The 23,631-nt window shown below is 47.2% G+C and overlaps 1 protein-coding gene across 1 annotated transcript; it reads left to right on the top strand.

Annotated features, from left to right (window-relative positions):
- The first annotated feature begins 9,352 nt into the window (after window positions 1-9,352).
- RAB33B (RAB33B, member RAS oncogene family) lies at window positions 9,353-22,708 on the top strand. Its single transcript, XM_075929930.1, has 2 exons — window positions 9,353-9,874; window positions 18,249-22,708. Exons 1-2 carry the CDS (start codon window positions 9,635-9,637, stop codon window positions 18,690-18,692), a joined length of 684 nt encoding a protein of 227 aa, XP_075786045.1. The 5' UTR covers window positions 9,353-9,634; the 3' UTR covers window positions 18,693-22,708.
- Window positions 22,709-23,631: the final 923 nt, after the last annotated feature.

Here is a 23,631-nt window from a genome sequence, read left to right as displayed (position 1 = left end):
CCAGCTTCGTCCGGTGGCGCCGACCCTTGGCGCGGCGAGACCAACCCGGCAGCACACCTGGGGCAGAGCAGCTGGGGTGCTGCCGGATTGGTCCGGCAGCGCCGCTCCTCAGCGCTACTGGACCAACCCGGCAGCACCCCAGCTACTCTGCCCCAGGTGTCCCCAAGTCAGCCGCTGCTGAAACTGATCAGCGGCTGACTCCAGGAAGCCCGAGTCAGAGCTGCTCTGCCCCGGGTTTCCTGGAGTCAGCCGCTGGTCAGTTTCAGCAGCGGCTGAATCAGGACGCCTGGGGCAGAGCAGCTGGGGGGCTGCCGGGTTGGTCCCACAGCGCCGAGGAGCGGCGCTGCTGGACCAACCCGGCAGCACCCCAGCAGCTCTGCCCCAGGTGTCCCCAAGTCAGCCGCTGCTGAAACTGATCAGCGGCTGACTCCAGGAAGCCCGAGGCAGAGCAGCTCTGCCTCAGGCTTCCTGTAATCAGCCGCTGGTCAGTTTCAGCAGCGGCTGAATCGGTGGCAGCTGGGGTGCTGCCGGGTTGGTTCCGCAGCCCCGAGGGGCAGCACTATGGTACCTACCCGGCAGCACTCCAGCTGCTCTGCCCCCAGCTTCCCGGATTCAGCCGCTGGTCAGTTTTAGCAGCGGCTGAATCCGGGAAGCTGGGGGCAGAGCAGCTCCAGTGGTCCAGCTGCACGGCACACTTCCGGGTTCCTGATGGTGCCGGACCATCAGATGCCAGACCATCGGAGTTTTACTGTAGTTACTCAGGGAAGAGAGGTGTCATTTAAAACCACTCCCCTTCAACTAGGTGGCCAACTATACAGTCAGAGCCAGTGTCCAGCCACTCAGTTAAGGACAACAGAAGGAACAGTTGTTCACCACCACATAAACAAAAGCGGTTTTTAAAACAGTAGATACCATTGTAGCAGTTAATGTGTAAACAGTTTACTCAAATACCTGTACAGGATTCTGTGCTAGGTAGGTCAGATACTTGAAAACTGTTTCATTTCTCTACCCTCTCTGCAACAATATTTTACTTCTTTTAGTGTGGTAATTTTCCTTGCAGTGTTTACAGATGGAGTCTGCATGTACTTGATGTCTACATAATACTCTTTCCCAGGCTGTAGGAACTGGTGTGCCTAAAGCATCTGCTAATAGACAGTTCCCCATTTCTCATCTCATTATAAGATATGCCACTCATTTTAGGCCCAAATGTATCTCTGTCACAAATGAACTTATCTCATTTGTTATAGATGACAGGAAAACATTCAAACATTGTGAGATTTTACCACCAACCCCTACCTTCTCCCTTCTACGCATACAAGTCTACACTACACGGAAGATCAACACTACCAAGGTGGATCTTCCAGGGTTCGATATAATGAGTCTATTGAAGACCCACTAATTCAAACTGAGAGGGTGCCCTTGTCAGTGTCAGCACTCCTGCTTCTCACAAGCGTTTGCTCCTATCAACTTACCACTGTGTGGACAGTGATTTAAGATACGTCAACTCCAGTTATGTAATTAACATAGCGGAAGTTGCATATCTTAAATAAACCTTCCTCTTCAGTGTAGACCAGGCCTCACTGCCCCAAAGCTAACTCAGGTCCTGGAGAATTTCAGCCTTAGATTTAGTATTGTCTGCTTGAGAGAGACTTGTTCTGATTGCATATGACTTGATAGATCTGTTGATTAGTGTCAGAAGAAATGATGAATCATTAAATGAGCATGGAAATTTTTCTTGTTAAAAATAAACCTTAACAATCTGGCTTCCTCTTATTGTTGGTATCTTCCTTTGGGTTATTGTCTTCATTTCTCTGTTGGGATAAATACAACAATTTATAAATAACAATTGAAGTATTGCTTTGGCAAACAACAAAAGTTGAAGTCTATATTAAATTTCTCTTTGGTTGCACTTAATTTTTTGAAATTTGGGCCAAAAAGTCACATACTTGTTCTCAGTCCAAAGGAGAACTAGACTTTTAGGCTACGTCTAGACTGGCATGATTTTCCGCAAATGCTTTTAACGGAAAAGTTTTTCCATTAAAAGCATTTGCGGAAAAGAGCGTCTAGATTGGCACGGATGCTTTTCTGCAAAAGCACTTTTTGCGGAAAAGTGTCTGTGCCAATCTAGACGCGGTTTTGCACAAGAAAGCCCCAATCGCCATTTTCGCCATCAGGGCTTTTTTTGCACAAAACACTTTTTAGCTGTCTACACTGGCCCTCTTGCGCAAATACATTTGCACAAGAGGGCTTTTTCCCAAACAGGAGCAGCATAGTATTTGCGCAAGAACACTGACAATCTTACATTAGATCATCAGTGTTTTTGCGCAAATTCAAGTGGCCAGTGTAGACAGCTGGCACGTTTTTCCACAAAAGCACGTGCTTTTGCAGAAAAACTTGCCAGTCTAGACGCAGCTTTAAAGTTTAAGCTACTTTACTTTAAATGCATTTGTTCCTTAAATCAACAAATTCCTGTTGTAAAAAAATGTCCTATGATCTAATATATGCATCTAAAATAATATATAACCAAATGTAACAATTCAAACTGGTTTGTCAAAAAAGGTTAAAACATCAAAACTGCTCATTTCAGCAGAAGTTTGAAGTGTGTTATATTTAGTTACATGTTCAAATAACAGCAGAAAGTATCATTACCAGGGAATGGCTCACACAAGATTACACTAACAGAGGCACCAAAAAATAATCTCAGTAGACTGCCTTTAGCACTTACTTGTTCCTTCCTTAGCCCTTGCAAGGGTACCATTTAGAGGAGACAGGGTGGGACTTGTGCCCCTCCCCCCACTCTTGTACCAGAGAAACGGACTTATTGGTAGAAAATGTGGGCATCCACCCCAGGCAGTGCTGTGCACAGTGCAGAGGTACATGCTGTGCCCTCCACTTGTGGCAGAACACAATGGGCCTAGCTGGGCTGGAGCAGCACCCGCCTGCAGCGGGCACTGCCCAGATTGGCCAGAGCAGCCCCCACCCACAGCATGGTGCCATGGACCCATCCTAGCCAGAGCAGTCCATAGCGCAGTAGGCCCAGCCTGGCTGGAACAGCTCCCCACCCTCATCCCACCAAGGGATCACGGCTAACCGGTTAAACATTGCATTTAACTGGTTAATTTTTTAACTGGGATTTTTATATTCCTAGTCTCCACTGAGTATGGCATACAGATGTCGCAGCTCATTGACCTTATGGTATACAGTAGACAGCTTCTCACAGCTCTTTGGTTTTCAAGTGGCATTCCTGCAGGTTCCTGTTGTGGCCCTTCGTCTGCATCTGTGTGCAATCTGCTTACAAATCTTGATGTTTCAAGGATGGGATCAGAGCCGGGCCTGCACAGCCTCTTCTTCCCACCCAGTTCCTATTATCTATTCCAAACTAGAGTGTATTTGGAGCATGTAGCTGTGCAGTTGCACTAAACCAGGGTGGAGAACCTCAGGCCTGGGGGCTGAATGTGGCTCCAGATTGCCTGGATTCAGCTCAGGGGCCCCCAACCCAGCATAGGGGAGCCCACACTGGTGCTCCATCCCCTACTCCCATTACCTCCACATCTGGGCTGGAGCACACAAAATCTACTACGGTTGGCCCCCCCTAGGCTCCTGTGTGTGAGGGGAATGTGTGTGGGGGGGTGTCTTCTTCCTTTTCAGTTGGGGGCCAGATCAATGAAGGGTTTTGGAGTTTTGGGTTTTTTTTCTTGTTTTGTTTTACTTCTCACTTGTGTGTGCCCCGACTGATTTTTCTGTGAGTCTGCAGCTCCCCCCCGCCCCTAACCAAAAACGGTTCTCTACCTCTGCACTAAACCAGTGTTTCTTAACCAGTGGTACAAGTACCCTTAGGGATACTCGAGAGAAGTCGGGGGGGGTACGTCAACACTAGTGATGTGAGGTGAGAATATTCTCTGGAGAGAACGAGAATATTCTGAGAATATTCTCCAAAAGATTATTTCCCAAGAATTTTTGAGAATTTTCTAATTTGTCATTTCCTCTTGAAATAATATATTGTATTCAACTTTTAGAACACCCTGAATGTTAAAGAGCTTTCTTGATTATTCAAGATAGTTTGAGAACGTTAAAGAATGTTCCAGAATCTTATGGAACTTTCTAGAACATTCATGAGTCAGGAATTCTGACTGTTATGGAACTTTCTGTAAGCATCACAAAAAGTATATAATGAGGCAATAACACATTTATTCTCTTTTGTGAAAGGTGTAATTGTGTTTTCATCAGTATGAAAAGAAGAACTAAGCCTGAAAGTGATGTGTGGGATTATTTCCTTCATAAAACAGTTAAAGATAAAGTGTTATATGAATGTAAGTACTGCAAGGCTGAATACATCAGAAATGCGACAAGTATGAGAAAGCATTCTTCCAATTGTTTGAAGACTCCTGCTTACATCAAGGAAAAGGCAACAAAATTATCAGAGTCCAGAAGCAGATCACCTCAATCATCAACTGCATCAACATCTATAGAACACTGTGATAGTGATAGTGAATTTACATGACCACCTTCCACATCTAGTTCAGCCAAGTGTGTCACTCTATAAGTCACTACTTTGATTCTATGAATGAAACTGAAAACAAAGTTTTGGGTGAATTTTTTGCACAAGCTATATTCGCATCGGGATCGCCTCTTTCACTGGTTGAAAATGAAGATTGGATTACTTTCATGCAAAAATTAAGACCATCTTACAAGATGCCATCCAGGTACACACTTTCTAACAAACTTTTGGAAGCTGAATATCAACGTGTTGATGGTCTTATAAAAATAAAAATTGCTGAACCCTCTTCTCTTGCACTGCAGTGTGATGCTTGGAGCAACCGAAGAAATGAATCTGTTATAAATTTTTTTATATCAACACCCCAACCAGTGTTTTACAAGACAGTGGCAACCAATGTTGAACGCCATACTGCTGAGTATATGGCATTCCGTATGGAAGAAATAATGACAGAAATAGGCACTGAAAAATTTGGTGCCATTGTCACTGATAATGCTACAGCAATGGTGAAATCCTTATCAATGTTTAGCAAAAAATACAATCACGTTGTTATGTACACTTATGCTGCTCATACACTAAATTTGTTAATTGGTGACATCAGTAACTTAAAAGCTGTTCAAAAAACTGAAGCTATCTGTAAAACTATTGTGAAGGAAATTAACAAATCGCAAGTTTTACGAGTGCGTTTTACTGCATTTCAAAAAAAGAAAAATCAAACTTGTGCACTTAAATTGCCAGTTAAAACTAGGTGGGGTTCTATTTTATATTCTTTGAAAAGATTATTAAAATAAAAAATTGTCTTACAGTGCCTTGCTGTCCATGAAGATTTACAGACTAACCTTGAGAATATTCTCCGAAAGTTTATCCCTGAGAATTTAACATCACTAGTCAACACAACTGAAGTTTGGAGAAAACTGAATTTTTGTTTTAAGTTTTACAGTACTTTATTATTTTGGTACTTTTTACACCCAAAAATTGTATCACCTGCCCAGCTATGATTAAGTTGTTTAAACAAATGTGTTGAAATGGTAGAAAAAAAATTGTGTGTCAGAAAACAATAGGTACTAGGGCCGTGGTCCCCAACACGGTGCTCGCGGGGGCATTTGTGTGCACCCGACCAGTGCTTGGGGCTGGTCTGACCCCGGGCACGTGGCGCATGCATGGTGCCAGAACCGGCCCCAGGCACATGGCACACGGTGAGCGTCGGTCCCGGGAGCGCCGCGGATTGGCCACCTGCGCTCTGGGCGCGCAGCGCGTACAGGGGGCACCGACCCCGGGCGTGCGGCGGGGGGGAGCGCCGGCCCCGGGCGCGCGGTGCTTGGCGGGGGGGGGGGAGTGCCAGCCCCAGGCGCGCGGCGCTTGGCGGGGGGGGAGCGCCGGCCCCGGGCGTGCGGCACTTGGTGGGGGGGAGCAGCAGCCCCGGGCACGCGGCTATGGGGGAGCCCCGCCCCCAGGCGCACGGCTATGGGGGGGGCCCCGCTCCCAGGCACGCAGCTATGGGGGGGGCCGCCCCCCGGGCGCGCAAGTGTCCCCGCCCGCTGGCGCCCGGCGGGCGAACGGCCACGCCCCCTGGCGCCCGGCAACCTCAAATGGTTGGGGACCACTGTACTAGGGGGTACTTATAATTTTTTTTAAAAGGGGGTACTTTATAGAATCATAGAATACTAGGACTGGAAGGGACCTCAAGAGGTCATTGAGTCCAGTCCTCTGCCCTCATGGCAGGCCCAAGCACTGTCTAGACCATCCTAGATAGACATTTATCTAAGCTACTCTTAAATATCTCCAGAGATGGAGATGCTACAACCTCCCTAGGCAATTTATTCCAGTGTCTGACTACCTTGACAGTTAGAAACTTTTTCCTAATGTCCAACCTAAACCTCTCTTGCTGCAGATTAAGCCCATTGCTTCTTGTTCTATCTTCAAAGGCCAGGAAGAACAACTTTTCTCCCTCCTCATGGCACCCTTTTAGATACTAAAAGCCGCTATCACGTTCCCTCTCAATCTTTTCTTTTCCAAACTAAACAAGCCCAATTTTTTCAGTCTTCCTTCAGAGGTCATGTATTCTAGACCTTTAATCATTCTTTTGTTGCTCTTGTCTGGACCTTCTCCAATTTCTCTGCATCTTTCTTGAAATGTGGTGCCCAGAACTAGACACAATACTCCAACTGAGGCCTAATCAGCGCAGAGTAGAGCAGAAGAATGACTTCTTGTGTCTTGCTCACAACACACCTGTTAATGCATCCTAGAATCATGTCTGCTTTTTTTGCAACAGCGTCACACTGTCGACTCATATTTAGCTTGTGGTCCACTTTAACCCCTAGATCCCTTTCTGCTGTACTTCTTCCTAAACAGTCGATTCCCATTCTGTGTGGCTACGTCTACACTGGCCCCTTTTCCGGAAGGGGCATGTAAATTTCACCAGTCGTAGTAGGGAAATGCGCGGGGGATTTAAATATCCCCCGCGGCATTTAAATAAAAATGTCCGCCGCTTTTTTCCGGCTTTTAAAAAAGCCGGAAAAGAGCGTCTACACTGGCCCCGATCCTCCGGAAAAAGCGCCCTTTTCCGGAGGCTCTTATTCCTACTTCCTCCCTAGGCAATTCAAAGTAGGAATAAGAGCCTCCGGAAAAGGGTGCTTTTTCCGGAGGATCGGGGCCAGTGTAGACGCTCTTTTCCGGCTTTTTTAAAAGCCGGAAAAAAGCGGCGGACATTTTTATTTAAATGCCGCGGGGGATATTTAAATCCCCCGCGCATTTCCCTACTACGACTGGTGAAATTTACATGCCCCTTCCGGAAAAGGGGCCAGTGTAGACGTAGCCTATGTGTGAAACTGATTGTTCCTTCCTAAGTGGAGCACTTTGCATTTGTTCTTATTCAGCTTCACCCTGTTTACCTCAGACTATTTCTCCAATTTGTCCAGATCATTTTGAATTATGACCCTATGCAGGGGCGGCCCTAGACTAGCTGCCAGCAACTGGCGCCCTAGGTGAACCATGCAATCGACGCCCGCCCCCCCGCCCCCAAGGGCAGATATAGACTGAGGTTTTTAGTTCTGTGCCTGGGGGGGGCTGGGGATGGAGTTCTGTGGCTGGGAACGGGGAGCTGGGGATAGAGTTCTGTGGCTGGGGAGAGGGGGGGCTGGGGATGGAGTTCTGTGGCTGGGGAGAGGGAGGGCTGGGGATGGAGTTCTGTGGCTGGAGAGAGGGGGAGCTGGGGATGGAGTTCTGTGGCTGGGGAGAGGGGGAAGAGGTTGTATGGGGAGAGGGGGGCTGGGGATGGAGATCTGTGGCTGGGGACAGGGGAGTGGGGAGAGGTTGCCGGGGGGCGGGGAGGGGAGAGACTGCACTCGCCTCCTCTCAGGATCTCCCCCCCCCAGAGGGAAGCCGGCACGCGCCTCTCCCAGGGCGACTCTCGCGGCGCACGGGAAGCCGGCGCCTGCCTGCCCCGGGACCGACCCCTCTCCCATGGCGCGGGGAAGCCCCTGAGCACCTCCTCCCTCGGGGCCAACCCACTCCTCCCAGGGTGCGGAGAACCCCTGTGCGCCGCCTCCCCCGGGGGCCGATCCCCCTCCCGCAGCCAGAGAACTCCCGCATGTGCCTCTCCCGGGGCTGACCCCTCTCCTCCTGTGGCACGGGGAAACCCCCATGCGCCTGCTCCCCCAGGGCCAATCCCCCCCTCCCATGGTGCAGGGAACCCCCGTGCACCGCCTCCTCTGGGGCCAACTCCCTGCGCTCCTCCTCCGGGGCTGACTCACTCCTCCTGTGGTGCAGGGAAGCTGCCGCGCTCCTCCTCCAGGGCCGAAGCCAGGCATTAGGGGAAGAGGAAGGGGAAGTGGCAGGGAATTTGGCACCCCATTTAACTCGGTGCCCTAGGCAGCTGCTGAGTTTGCCTATAGGCATGGGCTGCCCCGACCCTATCCTCCAAACCTTTCTCCAGAAGGTTGAGAAACACTCCACTAAATAATGGAGAGTTGCTAGATGTGGTAAACAGGGTAATCAAGAAAAGGAATTTAAAAAATGTAAAAAATGTGCAGGGCTTTACAGGGGAGAGGTACCAAAAGATTTACGTGGCCCTCTGTGCAGTGGTGTTCACAATGGTGGCCAGACTGTAGCGTAGGGCATTGTGTGAGAGTTGCTGGCAGACAGGTAAAAGTCTCTTTCTCTACGCTACAAGCAAAATGCGTCAGTCACAGAAACTTTGGCTCAACACTTGTTGGAGAGGTGGTTTTGCTACGTAGGCGTTAGAGGCCACTCATACTGACAAGTTTAAGTGCACAATTAAGTGAATGCAAGGCAATTTCGGTTACTTTTTCCAGAAGCAATCCTTCACCCATAAAAACTGCAGGTAGGTTACAGAGGAAAAGTAGCCAAAGGCAGTGGGAAATGTCTCAGTTACCTTGTCATGGTCAGTGACAGGGAATATTACACATGTCCTGTCTCTTATAAGCGGGGAAGGCTACTGATTCACGCTGCCCCCCCAACTCATCCTGTCTCTGGCTCAGCCCCTGCTTTGCCCAGGGTGCTGCTGGATCAGCCCTTGCAGGCCTAATTCTCATTGGTGGGGCTCACTAGCCACCAGTCACTGGAGAGTATCTGCTGGCGATACACCACGCGGCCGCTCTAGCGAGCAGCCCTGCCTCGAACGCTCAGCCCGGGGCAAGGGGCGGGGCAAAAGGAGGGGCCACCGGCCGATGGGCGGTACCGCCAGGGGTGAATGAGGAGGACGCGGTCCTGTGGTTGTGGGGCGGGGCCACGTCTGTCCAATCACGCTCAGAGTCCATCAGCGCCGCTATTACGCTACCCACTCTCGGGGAAGGGGCCGGTAGCGCCCTACGCCTGATCCCACTTCTCGCGATATTTCTAAAACAACAGTTGTGTGCCTTGAGGGAGAGTCGCCGGGAAGTCTCGTAAACCCGCCAATCAGAGACCTAAGCTGAGCGGGAAGGAGGCGGGACAAACGACTGTACGTGGCGGGCGCTGCAGTTGTTTCCATCCCTGCCCTGGCCGGGGTTGCGAGAGGAGACGGTTGAGCGGCAATGAGCACGCGCCCGTGAGGAGCCGCGGCGGACGCTAACGGGCGCGCGCGGCAGGGAGGGGCCTCCGTGCCCGATCCCTTCCGTCCGGGCCCTCGGGAGGGGGAGGATGGAGGCGGCGTCCGAGCTGGACTCTTCGCTGGAGCTGAGCTACTCCAGCGTGGGCCCCGGCGGGCTGCCCCCCGCGCGCTCCCGCATCTTCAAGATCATCGTGATCGGGGACTCGAACGTGGGCAAAACGTGCCTGACCTACCGCTTCTGCGCCGGCCGCTTCCCGGAGCGCACGGAGGCCACCATCGGCGTGGACTTCCGCGAGCGCGCCGTCGCCATCGACGGGGAGCGCATCAAGGTACTGCCGGGCCCGCGCCCTGCTGTGCTCGGCGCTGCTCCCGGGCTCGCCTCCCCCCGGCGCGGGACCCGCTACCCCCGGCCCTGACACCCCGTTTCCCTCCTGCCACGCGGGCTTCAGGGCCTGAGTGGCGGCGGTTGCTGCCGGGATGGGTGTCACGACCATTGGGGGGAAACCGGCTGGTGAAATCTCAGCCCCGGCTCCCGTGGGAACTAGCGCGTCGGGCAGCGAGAGGCGCGTGCGCGGCTCCATGGCCGGGCACACCCATCGCCCATGAATTGATAAATAGGAGCTGCCTTCCCTCGGTGCAAAGGGGCTGCCGAGCAGGTATGGGGGGACCCCTGCCTGTGCAGTTGTTATGCTGGACTCTTGCATGCTGGGATCCGTAGTCCCAGGAACTACCGGGTCACATCTCCATAGCAAACTTCAGGGGACCATATTTGGTTTGGCCACACCTGTTTCACAGTTTTGTGCACAATGCTTGTCAGTATTAGAACTATGTAGCACTTTAAAGACTAACAAGATGGTTTATTAGATGATGAGCTTTCGTGGGCCAGACCCACTTCCTCAGATCAAATAGTGGAAGAAAATAGTCACAACCATATATACCAAAGGATACAATTAAAAAAATGAACACATATGAAAAGGACAAATCACATTTCAGAACAGAAGGACGATGCGGGAGACAAGGGGAAGGTAAATGTCTGTGAGCTAATGGTATTAGAGGTGATAATTGGGGAAGCTATCTTTGTAATGGGTAAGATAACTGGGGTCTTTGTTGAGACCCATGCGTACAGTGTCGAATTTTAGCATGAAAGGGAATCCTCTGAACTGTCATTCAAGTGCAGATTTAAAAGGCTTCTGAAGCAGGATGCAGGTAATTAAGTCGTTGAGACAGTGTCCTTTCTGGTTGAAATGGCAAGAAACTGTTTTTTCTTTGTGATCCTGTCTAATATCTGTTTTGTGGGCATTGATCCTTTGGCGAAGTGTCTGAGACGTTTGTCCAATGTACAAAGCAGACGGACACTTTCGGCACATGATAGCATAAACTATATTTCTGGATGCGCAGGAATATGTATTCTTGATCTTATAACTCACTTGGTTAGGTCCAATAATGGTATCAGCAGAATGAATATGTAGACAAAGCTGGCAACGGGGTTTGTTGCAAGGGAAGGTACCAGGGTTGGTATTAGTGTGGTATGTCCTGTGATTGTTGGTAAGAATCATCTTGAGGTAGGTGGTTGTCTATAGGAGACTATGGGTCTGTCTCCCAGAGCCTCTTGGAGTTTAGTATCCTGTCCAGTATAGGCTGTAGTTTTTTGATAATGTGTTGGTCAGGTTTAAGTTGGGGGCTGTAGGTGATGACAAGTGGTGTTCTATTGTTGGTTTTCTTGGGTCTGTCTTGAAGTAGATGGTTTCTAGGTATTCGTCTGGCTCTTTCAATTTGCTTTTTTATTTCTCCGGGTGGGTAGTTGAGGTTTATAAATGCTTGGTAGAGGTCCTTAAGTTTCTGGTCTCTGTCAATGGGATTAGAGTAGATGCGGTTGTATCAAAGGGCTTGGCTATAGATGATGGATCATATGGTGCGTGCTGGATGGGAGCTGGAAGCATGTAGGTAACTGTATGAGTCAGTGGGTTTTCTGTAGAGGGTGGTGTCTAATATTCCATTGTTGATTTGTACTGTGGTGTCCAGGAAATGGATCTCTCGTGTAGAATGGTCCAGGGTGAGGTTGATGGTGGGGAGAGATCCATTTCCTGAACATCACAGTGCAAATCAACAATGGAATATTAGACACCACCCTCTACAGAAAACCCACTGACTCATACAGTTACATACTCCCTGCCTGCTGTGGGCAGGGGGCTGCTTCAGCCCCTCAGGGCCGCCACAGACAAGGGCATGCCTGGGCTCATTGCAGGAAGGGGCTGCCATTGTCAGGCTAAAGGAGCCCCTGCTTGAGGTGCGGGCAGGGGGTGCTCCCTCCCTCACCTCTCCTATTTAATTGGTTAACCGGTTAATCATCATTTTTAACCGGTTAACCAGTTAAACAGGAATTTACATCCCTAGACATCCCCAGACACAGTTGTACCATCAAGACTTGCACTTTTACCATTATTGTGTGCCTCACTGAGGGGAAGTAGGATATGCTAGTAACACAGTTTTAATTATATAAGCCTGTGGGGTCCAACACACTAGCTGCTAACCACATGTCGCTATTTAGCCAGTTGAGTCTGGCTAGTTTGCCAAAGCAGTAGCCACTACAGTGATTACTGCTTCAGAACTTGTTGGACACCATGGCTGTGTCTAGACTGGCAAGATTTTCCACAAAATCATCTGCTTTTGCGGAAAAACTTGCCAGCTGTCTACACTGGCTGCTTGAATTTCCGCAAAAGCACTGACGATCTCATGTAAGATTGTCAGTGCTTTAGTGGAAATACTATGCTGCTCCCATTCGGGCAAAAGTCTTTTTCCGAAAAACTTTTGCGCAAAAGGGCCAGTGTAGACAGCAGAGATTCGTTTTCTGCAAAAAAGCCCCGATCGCAAAAATGGCCATCGGGGCTTTTTTGCGGAAAAGCACGTCTAGATTGGCCACGAACGCTTTTCCACAAAAGGTGCTTTTGCGGAAAAGCGTCCTGCCAATGTAGATGCGCTTTTCCGAAAATGCTTTTAACGGAAAACTTTTCCGTTAAATGTAGACGTAGCCCATGGGTATAAGCTGTATCCATAGTAGAAGTGCTTTGCAAAGCTCTGGTAAAGTACACATGGCTACTGTTCTACTGTGCCTTGGAGGAATTGCTAAGTAGGGATGTTATATTGTGAGTAATTGACTAATCGATGCATTTTGCATCGACTATTTGATTAATCGATAGGACACCTCCGCCTTGAAAATATAGCAATAGCTGTAGGACTTTTGCTACACTTCAAAGGAGAGAGCACTGCGTGGAGCCTGGGATCAGCTGGGGACTCCCCTGCTAACACCAGGCTCTGTGTGGTGCTGACGCTTTGAAATACCACAGGGAGCCCAGCATCAGGCTCCACTTGGCATTTCAAAGTGGTAGAGCCACATGGAGCCCCGGGGTCAGTGGGGGAGTCCCATGATGATCCCGGGCTCCACAGGGTGCTTGCCCCAGGCTCCGCATGCTGGTGCTTTGACGTACCCTCTCTGCTTCTACCTCTCCAACCCCGCCCCGCTTTCTGCTTCTTTCTGATAGAGGCAGCAAGGAGCAGGGGAAGCCACTAGTTAACTAGCCTGTCAACTAGTCCTTCACATCCCTATTGCTAAGCATAGATATCTTCCCTTGTAGCTCTGGAAGGGATTGTGTATTACTCTCCCCTTATTCTGTGCTGTTCTTCTCCCCCTCCTCCAAATAGCTGAATGACTGGTGTTCTGCTGGCTACTCATGCACAGAACACTTCCTTTGCAGCTCTGGAAATGCTGTGTCACTGGTAGTAACTCAAGCACACTTGTCTTCTATAGGTTTTTTTTTAAAACCTGGAATTTAAAAGAATACATGGGCAGCCAGTGTTTATCTTAAGTTTTGTATTGAGACTAATGTCTTTTAGGTATTTTTGAAGCAGCAGCTTTCATGTGTATAACACATGAAGCCCTATGTCATCAGGGTCTTCTGAATTTTTACTTCTCATCTATTTGATTAGGGCAGTAGAAACCCCTTGTCTTAACACTTTTTTTTAGTTGACTTATATTGAGGTAAATAATGACATAAATGAAATAAAATGGAGAAAATCCCATAAATCAAATCGCATACCTCAGAGAACCTCACTGATTTGCAAAGCAAAATGTAGTGCAGACAAATACCTGAAATAATTATGTATCCATGTAGGGCTCTTACTCAATGGTGGGCAATAATTTTTGATGCAGGGGGCACTCCAAGATTTTGGTGAGTGGTCAAGGGCCACACTTTTCTATGGAGGACTTGTGGAGTCTGGGACGGAGGTTGGGTGCAGAAGGGAGCTTGGGATAGAGGATTGGAGTGCAGGAAAGAAAGTGGGGGTCTGAGAGGCAGTTTGGATGAAGGAAGAGGTTGTGAGCTGGGGTAAAGGATTGGGGTGCATAGGCTGGGAGGGGATAGGGTGCAGGAGTAGATTTTTGACCTAGGAAAGGAGAGAAAGAGGGGGTACAGCATCTAAAAGGGAGTTGTGACTTGGGGTGGAGAGGTGCAAGAGTTTGGGTGGTGACCTGGGTTTGGGGGAAGGTGCAGAGAGTTTGGGTTGTGACCTGGGCCTGGGAGGGTGGGGTGTGACCTGGGGCAAGGAGTTGAGGAGCGAGGAAGGTAGAGTACCAGAGGCAGGCAGCTGGTCTGTGAGGGGAGCTAGTTTGTAAACTGGCTCCCCTCATGAACCGACTCCCACATGGCACCCCAGGCTACTACCTCTGGTACGGAGGCAGCAGTGCAGGATGTCAGGGGGCTCCCCAGGAGAGGGGCCAGAGCGCACTAGCTTCTAGCCCCACCCCTGGGACTATAGAGTAGTTGATTAACCTCTAAGAATTCATGCATTATGACTGTTCTGTTACCCGCTGTCTAACATCCCTAGATTAGGGATGATGTTAAGTAACCAGTTGAACAGTTACCTGGTAAGCATAACCCTTAGTGGTTAACCTGTACCTAGGAGCGGGCCGCCCTCCTGCAGTTGAGCCAGGAGTGGAGGTCTGCTCCAGCCCTGCTAGGCTCCCCACGCAGAGCTGCTGACTCCCAGGCCCATGAAGATGCTGCCAGGGGCAGCTGCAGAGGCAGCCCCCTACCCGCCCTGCTTTAATCCATTAAACATAGTTTCAGCAATTACCCAGCTAAGTGGGATTTTACATCCCTAATGCAGCTAGAATCTTGGAAGAATTAACCAGCAAAGCTTTACACATCTCTGCTGAGCATGTGATGCTTGTAATTTTTTGGAGATTTATAAGTTGGCCAATTTTGGGTGACTTTCCAGAAATGGGAAAATGCACATCCCTCATACCTGGGGAAGCCCCTCCCCGTCTTCCTCCAAACTTCCTGTCTCTATTCCAAAGCATGGCGATACTAGAGCTTCTCAATGGTATGGTTATAAGGTGCGTGGGTTTGGGTTTTTTGGGGGGCAGGGTTTTTTTTGGGGGGTAACAGGGACAAAATATTTTTCACTAGTCTCATTCTCAGAAACCTTTTGAATAATTTTAGTTGACATTTTTCAAAAAATTCATCCTGAGTCAACTGACACGGAAAATTTCAGCCCTAGTAGCTAAACATTGGCAAAATTATAAGTAGCTACAAACAGTTTCCTAATGGAAAGTGCTGGGAAATCTTATCTGCCTATAATGATACTGGTACTTTTTCTTTAGGGAATGGACTTAACATGACGACTTGTAGACCTCTGAATAGACATCCTACCCAACATCTTGGTCCTTACATTCGTTTAATAAATGAAGCTAGTATTAGAGGTGTAAATCTGATGATCTAATCTCATGATTTATCCAGTTCCTTTCAAAAGATCTGGAAGGACCCTTGTTCTTCTCTCTCAGCCTTAATTGCAAATCACTATAATAGTTGGGAAATGGAGGGAGAAGGAAAATGAAATTTTAAAAATAGCTTTCTTGCATTTAATTTGGGTGCTAATTGCAATACAGTATTCCTTTCCAAGAATACGGTGCATATATCAGGAAAGCGGTTAAGAGAAACACTAAAGTAACAGCATAAAATGTGACAGATATCAAGTGATCTCTCATTTATGCTCAATTCAATAGCCTCAAAGCCGTATATTCCAAAGCTAATACATATCTTAAGAGTCCTACTTAGTGCACAACCAAACTCTTACTTCTAAAAAGCATTTTATGGACATTTTAAAAAGCAATGCTGTGTCAACTAAAGACAAATTAAAAGGTTTCCAGCGCTACACCTGCACCTAAATCACTCTGCCAAATTTCATGATTTATGGTTGCATCTTCCTATTTTTAAATTTTTCTTTCTCTTATTGCTATGTGAAAGACATCTGCAAAAGAAAAACAAATCTTACAAAAGTACTATCAAGTGGACAAAGTAAACAACCAAGGTTCAAAATAGAAATTCCAACTATAGAGCAAAGAGGAAGTCAGCTTCCATTGTAGACTAGGGGTGAGGAAATTTTTTTGTGTTGGGGGGCTGGAGACCCACAGAAAATCGGTCAGGGGCTGCAGACAAGTGGGGTGGCAGAGGGCTGGAGCACCACCATGGGCTCCCCAATGCTGGGGCGGGGAAGCCCTGAGCCTGGGGAGCCAGATAGAGGTAAACCAGGGGCCACATCCAGCCCTCAGACTGTAGGTTCCCCATCCATGTTGTAGATCAACATGGTGGGGAACTTGTTCCAAAAGAGGGGGGAGAGGGAATGACATATTAACTGTATAGCTTGACTAGTTATCTGTAATCTGCCATTGTGGATAACTTGTCTTTATACATGCCCAACTTTGAAAACACCAAATTTCCTGAAGGCGATACCTTGAAAATGTTACCTGTTCAGTTATTGAGAAGGTTGTAGGTACAGAAGTATGTCTGATGTAGAGCTCTTTCCTCTGACCAGCTCTGTACTGTCAGTACAGGCAGTCCCCGACTTACACGGATCCGACTTACGTCGGATCCGCACTTATGAACGGGGCTTTTCTTGCCCTGGAGCTCACGGGTGGCGGGTCGCCACCCGTGTCCTCCGGGGCGAGAAAAGCTTCTCCCTGTCTCCCTGGTCTGCTGGGGGGATCCAGCAAAGCTGCTGGACCCCCCCCAGCAGACCGGGGGACAGGAGCAAAGCCTTGGAGCATGCCCGCAGCGGGACAGCCCAGGCGCGCTTGGGCTGTCCCGCTGCGGGCATGCTCCGCGTCTTTGCTCCCCGTCTCCCTGGTCTGACCAGCAGACCAGGGAGATGGGGAGCAAAGCCTCGGAGCTCGCCAGCAGTGGGACAGCCGTGGCGCGCCTGAACTGTCCCGCTGCCTGCGTGCTCTGCGGCTTTGCTCCGGGTCTCCCAGGTCAGCAGACCAGGGAGACGGAGCAAAGCCGTGGAGGACTTGGGCAGTCCTGCCACCCCGGTCTCCCTGGTCTGCTGGGGGGGTGGTTCAGCTAGTGCCCCCCCCCCCCCAGCAGACCAGGCTTTTCTTGCCTATTCCTGGGGTAGAGCAGCTGGGGGCTGCTGGGTTGGTCCCACAGCGCCGCTCCAGACCAACTGGGCAGCACCCCAGCTGCTCTGCCCCAGGCGTCTTGATTCAGCCGCTGCTGGTCAGTTTCAGCAGCGGCTGAATCAGGACGCCTGGGGCAGAGCAGCTGGGGTGCTGCTGGGTTGCTCCAGTAGCGCGGAGGAGCCACGCTACTGTAGCAACCCAGCAGCACCCCAGCTTCTCTGCCCCAGGCATCCCCAAGTCAGCCGCTGCTGAAACTGACCAGTGGCTGACTACAGGAAGCCCGAGGCAGAGTTGCTCTGCCCCAGGCTTCCTGGAATCAGCTGCTGATCAGTTTCAGCAGCAGCTGACTTGGGGACGCCTGGGTTTCTTAAGTTGATTCTGTATGTAAGTCAGAACTGGCATCCAGATTCAGCCGTGGTTGAAACTGATCAGTTTCAGTAGCGGCTGACGCCAGTTCCGACTTACATACAGATTCAACTTAAGAACAAACCTACAGTCCCTATCTTGTAAGTAACCTGGGGACTGCCTGTACAGAAGAAACCCTCTTCACCAAAATGAGTGTTCTCTGAGAGGTATATTTGTTGCTGCTTCAAATAAAGGCTTTTTATTACTGCAGATTTCTTGTGTAAGATTTTTACAAAATATCAATGCCAGTAAAGTCTTACAAAAATCTGTAGTGGTGATCAAGCTAAATTCACAATTTTTTTATATCTTTTATTATGATCAGGCAGCTGTGTGAACTGTATTTGCCATAACATTTTGTAACCTTCAAAAACTGTGGTAGCTTGTTCATCAAGAACTAAACTATGTGGTTTTCATTAGGAATGTGAATGACTAGTCGACTATCTGATAATCAAATGCTTATCGGATAGTCGACAGGCTAGTTGACTAGTCGCTTCTCCCTCCTCCCCCATCAGAAAGAGGCAGCAATGGGGGGGAAAGATGGGGTACTTCAAAGCAGTAACGCTGCCTGGGTCTAGACCCCAGGCTCCATGCTGCGCTGCCTCTTTGAAACGTCATGGGGAGCACGGGGCTAGCAGGGGACTGCCCTGCTGGCCTCGTGCTCTCCACAGTGCTTTTGCCTTTGAAATGTAGCAACAGCCCTATAGATTAATAGCATTCAGTGAGTCAATTACTTGAAATTTAGCATCCCTAGTTTTCATAGTTTAGAATTATTTATGTCTTTGTCCAACATGAATTGAAAACAGTTCTGCTTGTGTTTTCTTTGTTCCTTTTTGCCCTTTCAGATCCAGCTGTGGGATACAGCAGGACAAGAGCGCTTCAGAAAGAGCATGGTGCAGCACTACTATAGGAATGTACACGCCGTTGTGTTTGTGTATGATATGACCAACATTGCTAGTTTTCATAGTCTGCCATCATGGATTGAAGAATGCAAACAGCACTTGCTTGCCAGTGATATACCACGGATTCTTGTTGGAAATAAATGTGACCTGAGAAGTGCTATTCAGGTGCCTACAGACTTGGCTCAGAAGTTTGCTGATACTCACAGTATGCCATTGTTTGAAACCTCTGCTAAAAACCCCAATGACAATGACCATGTGGAAGCCATATTTATGACACTGGCTCATAAGTTGAAGAGTCACAAGCCATTAATGCTTAGTCAACCCCCAGATAACAATAAGATATATTTAAAGCCTGAGCCAAAACCTGCCATGACTTGCTGGTGTTAGATCACAATTATGCAGTTATCACCTTTTCTTGTTTGCAAATACTCTAAAAGTATGATCTTGGCAGAGTTCGAGTTTTAGTAGCAATCATGTATGATCTCTTTGGCACTTTAATGTGTGTTTCTTGTGTAGATGTGCCACTCTTGTATCTCTGCACTTTGTTCTATCTCAATAACTGAAGCTTCGCTGTACATAGGCAGAAAAATCCTTTCTAATGAAGGTTTAGCACAGCTAATTCACTTAAGTTACTTGTTTATTGAAAGCATTTCCATCGTATTGTTAATAATCTAGTTTATTTATTTTTGGTTAGCATTTTGTTGATCCTTCCACATTATGCCAGAGTTTTGGAGTAGCCAGAGGATTCCCATCTTTGGCTTAATAGAGGATGAGTGTTTATGAAATGCTGGTTTCGTGGGCATTTTGGATAATGACACAGAAGACTTTAGGGCTTGTCTGCACTGACACTTCACTGCGCTGTAACTTTCTCACTCAGGGCGTGAAAAAACACACACATACCTCTCGAGCACAGCAAGTTACAGTGCTGTAAAGTGCCTTTGTAAACAGGCTCCCAGTGCAGGTGTCGTGACCACACTGCCACATTGAAGTGCTGCCTCACCACTTTAAACTCAGAAATGTAGACAAAGCCAGTTTCACTGCATCTCCAGGCAGCTATAGGTATAGATATGTGCTGTGAAAAGAGGGCAATGAATGAAATCAACCTAAAATGTGAATGGGGGGAACACCATTGATCTCAGTAGTTTGCCATCCCACCTCAAATCCTGACTATTCATACACGGCAAAGGGGAGAGAATCCACAAATTCTCCTTGTCCTCAAATAGTAGTTTAAAGCATACAATTTGATAAATTATTTGTAGTTTGTATCCCACATGTGTCACTCTATATAGAGTTGTTTGGATATAGCACAGGGATGGGATTTGAGAGGATCCAGGTTTCTAATCTTAATTCAGTCATATGCTGCACAATAGCGGGGAGAGCTAAATCACAGTGGAAGTTAATTGGGGCTGGAGAATGTTATGCATTAACAACACATGAAATCTTGTTGCTTCTGTGATTCCAGTGGAAAAAGTTCAGCTTCACACAACAAATGAATAGTTGTGGAATAAGAACTATCACTCTGTGCAGCATGTTCCCCTCTTAAAGTAGCATAATTGTGTCTTGTATTGTACATGTCTGGTGGCAAGCTAATATCAGTAGTCATAATTCTCAGGACAACTTCCAACCTAAATAAAATTTCTTTACTTGGATCACGTAAGAACGTATATTGTTTCCGAATTGTGTATCCCACGGTAAATACATGCACTCCAGTAATCTAAAACTTGAGCAAGGCTAAAAGACAAATACTAACTTGCGTTTTGTTTTGATAAAATAATCTGAAAGTAATTTGAATGAAGAGAAAATTTGTGTGTTCTAGGGACTGAAATGCTTGGAAACAGTGCTGGTTCTGGTGTCCAGTTGCCACATACAAACCTGTGCCTTAGCTTTTGAAAATGTCAAGGCCATTGTTTTAATGGTATTAAACTGGTTTTTGCCAGGAGAATATGAAAGTAGATATTCTGTGTAATTGAACTTGGCAACAAACTTCCATGATTGCATTCAGTTTATGCCCACGTACATAATAATGAAATGATCTCTTTTTCTCTTTACAGAACAGAGAAACTTGAAATTCTTTAAATACAGAATCATATAAATTAAATATGGAGAAGACCTACCATTTCATTTTTTTCAGCCCCAAACAGATTTACTTAATAGATCTTCAGGTTAAATCCTGCTTGGGTAGTCCTTTAGAGCTCTTCTGCAAAAATAAGATGAAGTAGGTTTGGTTGTTTTTTAGTTTTGTTTTTAAATCCTCTTCTCCCTCTTAACTCGGCTATTAACTTTGATCATGAGGAGGTCCAACATCCATGATTAAAACATCAGGGGACCTGACAAAACTATAGAAAGTATTGCAACCATTTCATTTCAGTTTTTTGTATGCTTATTTGAAGGTCATTTTTCATATTGGAAAGAATTCTGGACTGCACGTAACTGCATGGTTACATCAAAAGGGAATGTAAGCCATAACTTAATTTAACGTATAACATGTATATACAATCTAACAGTAGCTTGCTTTGATTTGTACCTTCAAAGAAAAAAAAATTAAAAATGAGGAACTCTGCTTATAATATGTATGCTGTAGAATATTGACTGAAAACTAACCAAGAACACTGTTTTAGAACTTTATCATCTATTTTCCTTGTGGCCATGTTATGGTAATTAGCAGGGCTCGCCAGCTGCGCTGTTCTGCGCTGTGCGCATGCGCAGATCGTTCTGCGCATGTGCAGATCGCTCCATGCCGGCTCTTCCGGGGTGTAATCTACTTGTCACAGGCGAGTAGATTACACTATTTGTCGAGCCCTGGTAATTAGATAACTGAAGCAAGATAATTATATTAACCAAACTACGAGTAATAAAGAGAGTAATTATTCTATTAAATTCTACATTGGTGAAGAAGAAAATGTACTGGCTTAGATCTTTCTAAACCTAGAATAATCTGGCCTAATCATGAGGAGATTAAGGATTTTTAAGATTTTTTTTAAATTATTTTTAAGCAAATTATTTTTTGTAAAGCCACAACTGTGACAATTTTATTTGTGCAATACTTGAAAAGAGGAACTCATCTGTTTCTAACCTTAAGTAGAATTTGATTTACAGTAATTACTTGTTTAATGCATGCCTGCTTAATACTTTTTCACAATAGCATGAATTTTTTGAGGGAACGTTTTTTGAATAACATGACTGTCCCTGTTTTTGAATAACATGACTGGCCCTGTTGCTGACAGCTGCGCGGGGCTTCCCCCGCCTCTCTGCAAAGCAACGGAGGGTTCGCCGCTCACCGCACCGTTCCCTGGCGACCCCCTGTTGCCGGATGCAGTGCTGGTCTCGGCAGATCCGTCGCAGGGCGTACTGTACTCCCAACGCAATCCCCCTCCTCTCTCCTCCCCTTCCCTTCCCCAGAGCCAAACACCTCCCCTCCCTGCCATAACCCAGTCCCCTTTCTCCACTAACCTTATGTTCTGGTCCCTGCTGCTAACTAGTGCAAGCTAGAGCCATGAGTGCGCATGCGGCTCTTAGCAGCCCCGGCGCACTTCTGGGTTCCAGCTGATGCCCTATTGGGAGTTTTACTGTACTGTACAGTACATCGTCTAATGTTGACGTTGACGACTCAGCACCAACAGAAAATTGACTTTGACACCACCACTTGAAATGCAACCCCCAGCTTTTCCATTATTTTCAATGGGAAAATTGACCCCGCATAACACATTTTCACTTACGTTTCAGAAAATGATCATGTTATCTACCGTGTTAAATGAGGAATTACTGTACTAGGAGCTTAAATGATTTTTAAAAAGGGATTGATTTTAAATATATTTGTAGTACTACAAATAACTATGGTTTACAGTCCTCTTAGAGGATTTTATTTTTTCACTCATATTCTTAATCCTCTTTCAAAGGATTGATCTAAAGTGTTTGTATAGTATTACAGTATTTCAACAAACTTAATAATCTTAATTTTTTTATTTTTTAATATTCTAAATATTCTCAGGCCTCTGAGAGAAAGGCAGTAAATTATGTAAACAATATAAATGTTCAGCTCTCATAATAAGCAGCTGGGAATCTATCAAATTTTATTTGAGCAAATTACTTACAATTTGTAAATAAAGGCCCTGAATCATAACAACATGAAATAATGTTTAGCTATGTAATCTAGTCTTTTCAGCACCAAGCATGTTTTGATATTCATATCCTAGAGACATTGTAATCTTTAATTCAGGATCCAATATTCTTCCTAGCTTGCTGTAGTAATTAATGTTCCATTGTCAGAAAGGATATCTAGGTATTGAATGTTTTGTGTATGTATTTTCATTCTACCAAAATAAAGTCTTTATTTTGTTTGTTTTTAATAAACAAACCAGAGGCACAATCCCAGCAACCTAATAAACTGGCTTTACCACAAATAATATCCATGGTTTTTCATTTGTGGTGTTTGGGGGACACGAAACTACAGGGTGGACCTCCCTCATCCAGCACCCACAGGACCTGAACGAGGGGAGGTTCCTCCCAGATCAGGGGAGGTTCCTCCCAACACAGCCCATGCTGTCCTGCTGCCCCCAGCTAGGACTCCAGCCTAGCCCCACCCTGCCCAGCTGTGGCTGCCACAGGGGTCGGAGCTCCGCAGCCAGGGATAGAGCTCTGTGGCCTCCACTGCTGGGGCCACAGCTGTGCCACTGCCAGTGCCACAATTTTGCTATCCGGGCCTTTGCTATGCCTATCCTCAGGGGCCTGAGCTACCTGCTGCTCCCTCCACACCGTGGCTCCTGGCTGAATCTTCATGCCCCTTCCTGCCCCATGGCCCAACCTCCCTATACCTGGGCTCTGTGGTCCAGAAACATCCCTGGTCCTGCTGGATCACAGATGTTGCTGGACCAGAGAGTCCTGGTTAAAGAAGGTATAACCTGTATTGGTTGGTATGTACAATATAGGATAGGTAATAACCACTGTTCCCTCTAATTTTTCCTATCCTTCAGTGGAATAAATCTTATGTGCACCAATATGGAGGTGGTGTGTGACTCATCACCTCATATGGTGATCATAACAAAATTAATTGGGTGGGGTGGGGCCAAGGGGTTCTGAGTATAGGGAAGGAACCGGGGCTTGGGGGGTGGGGGTTCTGACTGGCGCCAGAGATGAGGGGTTTAGGACTGCAGCGGAAAATTGGAGTGCAGTGGTGTGAGGACTATGACTGGTAGTGCAGGCTATTGGGCAGGCTTTGGTTAAGGGGTTTGCTGTGAAAGAAGGTGTTCTGGGGCTACTGCAAGAAAAGGGGGACTCCTTCCATTTCTCATAGCAGCACCTGGGCTTGGGGGAAGGCATCTTTTCCCAT

The sequence above is a fragment of the Pelodiscus sinensis genome, chromosome 5, assembly GCF_049634645.1.
Source record: "Pelodiscus sinensis isolate JC-2024 chromosome 5, ASM4963464v1, whole genome shotgun sequence".
In the NCBI taxonomy this organism is placed as follows: Eukaryota; Metazoa; Chordata; order Testudines; family Trionychidae; genus Pelodiscus; species Pelodiscus sinensis.
Note: the sequence above shows the minus strand (reverse complement) of the source record. Positions and strands in the feature narration are given on the sequence as shown.

Excerpts from the sequence above, each read along its gene's own strand:
- RAB33B (XM_075929930.1), top strand. The coding sequence starts at position 9,635 with ATGGAGGCGGCGTCCGAGCTGGACTCTTCGCTGGAGCTGAGCTACTCC. Across the intron at positions 9,875-18,248 it reads TCGACGGGGAGCGCATCAAG|ATCCAGCTGTGGGATACAGC; the intron begins GTACTGCCGGGC and ends TTGCCCTTTCAG.